The 4,845-nt window shown below is 56.9% G+C and overlaps 1 protein-coding gene across 1 annotated transcript; it reads left to right on the forward strand.

Annotated features, from left to right (window-relative positions):
• Positions 1-1,020: 1,020 nt before the first annotated feature.
• LOC123075953 (uncharacterized) lies at positions 1,021-3,469 on the forward strand. Its single transcript, XM_044498443.1, has 2 exons — positions 1,021-1,181; positions 3,115-3,469. Exons 1-2 carry the CDS (start codon positions 1,021-1,023, stop codon positions 3,467-3,469), a joined length of 516 nt encoding a protein of 171 aa, XP_044354378.1.
• The last annotated feature ends 1,376 nt before the right edge of the window (positions 3,470-4,845 follow it).

The following is a 4,845-nucleotide window of genomic DNA, read 5'->3' on the forward strand; positions in this document are numbered from 1 at the left end:
CCCCATTTTCCACACTCCACACACTACTGCAGTACTGAAGCTGAACCCGAAGCTGATGGAGTGTAAGCTGCTACTAGCTGGGTTTATATGGGTTTCCATGTGTTAGGCAATAAGCCGCGGCGAGGTGTCGAACGAGCCGGGCGCGTGTATGGGCGCGCGCCGGGCACGTTGGACGCGTCGGGACCGCAGGCGTGTGTGCGTGCGTGGGTGTACGTGTGGTGCACGGGGTGACCGTGCGGGTAGACACCGTGCATGTGTGTTTGTAGACTAGGTCAGGACGTGATCCGAGCGCAGTGGGAGCGCGTGATCGTTGAGGGCTCGGCGCAGGGCGCGCGCGCGGAGCGCGGAGCGGGGCGTGCAGAGCGGGCCGATCGGAGCGCGCGAGTGGGCATGAGTGAGTGGGTGGTTGCCCAGCTTAGCCCGGGTATAAAGCTCGCGGAGGTGGTCATTGTAATGGTGCGGTGTGTGTGTTGAGTTCGAGCTTAGGGAAAGGTGTTCGTGCACCGGAAAAACCACATCGCCGTGTCCCTGTTTTTCTTCCTCCTTCCCTTTCTTCCTCTTTGGTTCGAGCCACGGCAACAGAGAGAGAGGAGGGCAGCTGCGAGGGACTGGCGGTTCCAACAATTGGTATCAGAGCCACGTTCAGGTCAGGGCGCGCCGGCGATGTCGATCGTCCCGTACGGTGGCGGAGCGAGCGGATCGCTGCCGCAGTCGGTGCCGCAGCTCACCGGTGACAACTACACGGCGTGGGCCATCAAGGTCGAGGCGAACCTCGACGCGGCCGGGCTGTGGGAGGCGGTGGTCGTGCCGGAGGACGCGGCGGTGGCCGTGATCGCCAAGAAGGACAAGCCGGCGAGGGCGTACCTGCTCGGCGCGCTCGCGGAGAACCTGCTGCTGCAGGTGGCGTCGAAGAAAACCGTGGTTTAGGTGTGGGCGAGCTTGAAGGCCAGGTTTGTGGGGGCGGATCGCGTGCGCGCGGCTCGGCTGGGCACGCTACGCGGGGAGTTTGAGCTCCTGCGCATGGCGGACGCCGAGACCCAGGACGACTTCGCCGGCAGGCTCGGTGGCATGGCGGCGCGCTACGCGGTGTTGGGCTCGACCCTGGAGGACGCCGCCCTCGTCAAGAAGCTGCTCGAGTCGGTGCCGAACCGCCTGTACCCGGCGGTGGCGGGGATCGAGCAGTTCTGCGCAGGGGCGGAGCCAGGATTTGAACTTGAGGGGGCCGAAAAGCCAATGATCACACAAGAGACAAAACATCACGCTGGCCTTGATGTCAATGCATATACAAATATATGTTTGGTACTTACCAACAACAACAACAACAACAACAAAGCCTTTAGTCCCAAACAAGTTGGGGTAGGCTAGAGGTGAAACCCATAAGATCTCGCAACCAACTCATGGCTCTGGCACATGGATAGCAAGCTTCCACGCACCCCTGTCCATAGCTAGCTCTTTGTCGATACTCCAATCCTTCAGGTCTCTCTTAACGGACTCCTCCCATGTCAAAATCGGTCGACCCCGCCCTCTCTTGACATTCTCCGCACGCTTTAGCCGTCCGCTATGCACTGGAGCTTCTGGAGGCCTGCGCTGAATATGCCCAAACCATCTCAAACGATGTTGGACAAGCTTCTCCTCAATTGGTGCTACCCCAACTCTATCTCGTATATCATCATTCCGGACTCGATCCTTCCTCGTGTGGCCACACATCCATCTCAACATACGCATCTCCGCCACACCTAACTGTTGAACATGTCGCCTTTTAGTCGGCCAACACTCCGCGCCATACAACATTGCGGGTCGAACCGCCGTCCTGTAGAACTTGCCTTTTAGCTTTTGTGGCACTCTCTTGTCACAGAGAATGCCAGAAGCTTGGCGCCACTTCATCCATCCGGCTTTGATTCGATGGTTCACATCTTCATCAATACCCCCATCCTCCTGCAACATTGACCCCAAATACCGAAAGGTGTCCTTCCGAGGTACCACCTGGCCAGGGTTTCATCTCCATAAGAGTGGTTGAGTTTTTACGTTGGCTCGCCAAGCCTATCACAACCCTCCTCCTTTACCCGGGCTTGGGACCGGCTATGTACTTACCAAATAAAATAAAATTACATTTATATATATTAGATTATAAATTGAGTTGTATGATCACCAACATCCAACAAGTTGATTATCTCATCTGATCTTTAAGGCTTTTTCTTCCTAATAGTGTAACGCCTATGAGAGTCGTCTCCCATTTTGTGTGGAGACGTGTCTGACTATTTTTTACTGTTTTATGCACAATGCTAAATAACCCGACTAAAATCATGATTTATAAAAATAATACTTTCTCGGTTCACAAATATAAGATGTTTTGAATATTTCAATATACTCCCTCCATCCCATAATATAAGATTGTTCTGCAAGCTGTTTTAGTTTTCAAAACAATATTATATTATGGGACAAATGGATAGACTTTATGCAGAGTGAAAGGATTGGACAAACACGCTGAAATGCGCATGTATACATCTAAATGAGAAAATGGTAGAACATCTTATATTGTGAGTGGAGGAAGTAATAAATAATAGCTTAGTGCATAATGGTACCTGCTTATATCCTAACTCCAGGCGTCATCTGCTTTCATCTTGCCATCTACGAACCGTAGAACAGTGGAAGGTTTCGTCGTCGTGCATATGCACAAGCGTCGGCCCTCGGCCGGCGGCAAGCGTCCTAACAGTATACGCACAAACGGCGGCCAGCCGAAAACGCCTGACCAGGAGACGCGCTAGCGGCGTCGGCGACAAACGCCCTAAAGGAACACGCATGCTGAGTTGCTGACAAGACAAACGCCCTAGAATCAGATCAATCGATCGATCTGATCGAGCACGTATTCACGTCCAGAGGCACTGGCCTGGGCTAAAACAACCACCCGCATTGTGGGCTTTGGGCTATTGTAATTCGGTACAACACGTTTAAATTATTTATTCACGTATATGGGCTAATAAGTATGGGCTAATTAGGTAATTAGCTGTGGCCATTAGCGTATATACACTGGACTACCTGCTACAAATCGTTGAGGGGGGGCGAGCCATTGGCAGGGGTCTAGCCCCTGCTCGCCCCTCCCTCTCTCCGCCCCTGGTTCTGTGACGTCGACACGATGCTCTTCGAGGACGCGCTGGGGCGGCTGAAGGCCTTCGACGAGCGACTGCGTCGGCGCGGGCAGGATGGAGGCAACCATGGCGGCGAACAGTTGATGTTCACCGCTGCACAGTGGCGGGCGCGCGAGCGGCGTCCGGGCGGTGCGCGCGGAGAGGACGACGACGACGGGGCGCGCAGCGAGGCGCCGGGCTTCGGCGGGAACCGGCGCGGCCGCTGCTACAAGTGCGGTGAACGCGGGCATTTCAAGCGCGAGTGCCTGCAGTGGAAGAAGGCGCTGGCGGCGGAGCGGGCACTGCTGGTGGACGGCGACATCGAGGACGCCGGGCTGCTCTGAGCCGCGGCTTAGGGCGCGAATGTTAGGCAATAAGCCGCGGCGAGGTGTCGAACGAGTCGGGCGCGTGTATGGGCGCACGCCAAGCACGTTGGACACGTCGGGACCGCAGGCGTGTGTGCGTGCGTGGGTGTACGTGTGGTGCACGGGGTGATCGTGCGGGTAGACACCGTGCATGTGTGTTTGTAGACTAGGTCAGGACGTGATCCGAGCGCAGCGGGAGCGCGTGATCGTTGAGGGCTCGGCGCAGGGCGCGCGCTGAGCGCGTCGCGGGGCATGCAGAGCGGGCCGATCGGAGCGCGCGAGTGGGCAGGAGCGACTGGGTCGTTGCCCAGCTTAGACCGGATATAAAGCTCGCGGAGGTGGTCATTGTAATGGTGCGGTGTGTGTGTTGAGTTCGAGCTCAGGGAAAGGTGTTCGTGCACCGGAAAAACCACATCGCCGTGTCCCTGTTCTTCTTCCTCCTTCCCTTTCTTCCTCGTTGGTTCGAGCCACGACAACAGAGAGAGAGAGGAGGGCAGCTGCGAGGGACTGGCGGTTCCAACACCATGTGGCAATCAACTTTGGAATTGGATCCCGACTATCTGGTTGTGAGACACAAGTAGTTGAAGAAAGGGGCATAGTGCATCTTTCTGTCGGCGGTGTCGCAGATGGGCTCTGGGAGGAGAGAAGAGGTGTTCCATTCCAAGGAACTCGCGCGACCCGGAGGATCAGCCGTACAGCCTCACTGTTAGATATTCCCCCGCAGGTACGTCATCTTCCTCTTCTTCGTGTACGCATCTCTCCTTCTTGTTTCCCTTTCGCCCCTCCTCACCTGCAGCTCCTCTGCCCCCCCCCTCTCTCTCTCTCTCTCTCTGAGTGGTCCTCCGCTCCTCCACTGCCCCCTCCTCTCGCGTTCGCATCGGCTCTCGTCGCCGCCGGTTGCAGTTCGACGCCGGTCGTCGCTGCTAGCATGCAGCTCCCATGGTCACCCGTTGCAGCTTTGTTTTGCTTCGTTGTAGAAAAACCAATCGCCGGTGGTAGCATCCCCGACCACGTCCAACGAACATGGGCAAAAAACTTGCCGAGCTACCCTGCGCTGTTGCAGCCACGTCGTCGCCGCTCGACGCATCACTGCACGCGGTTGCAGCATCCACATTCTGCGGTTGCAGCATGGAATGCTTCCGTGGTCGCAGACCCACCCGTCGTCGTCGGGTAGCAGCCTCACCATTGCAGGTTGCAACCTTGCCGTCGTAGCCTCGCCGTCGTCGGGTAGCAGCCTCGCCGTTGGAGCTTGCAACCTCACCATCGTAGCCTCGTCGTCGCCGGTAGCAGCCTCGCCGCTGCAGCTTGCAACCTTCTCGCCGTAGCCTCGCCGTTGCAACCTCGCCATCGCAGCC

The sequence above is a fragment of the Triticum aestivum genome, chromosome 3D (assembly GCF_018294505.1).
Source record: "Triticum aestivum cultivar Chinese Spring chromosome 3D, IWGSC CS RefSeq v2.1, whole genome shotgun sequence".
Classification (NCBI taxonomy): Eukaryota; Viridiplantae; Streptophyta; class Magnoliopsida; order Poales; family Poaceae; genus Triticum; species Triticum aestivum.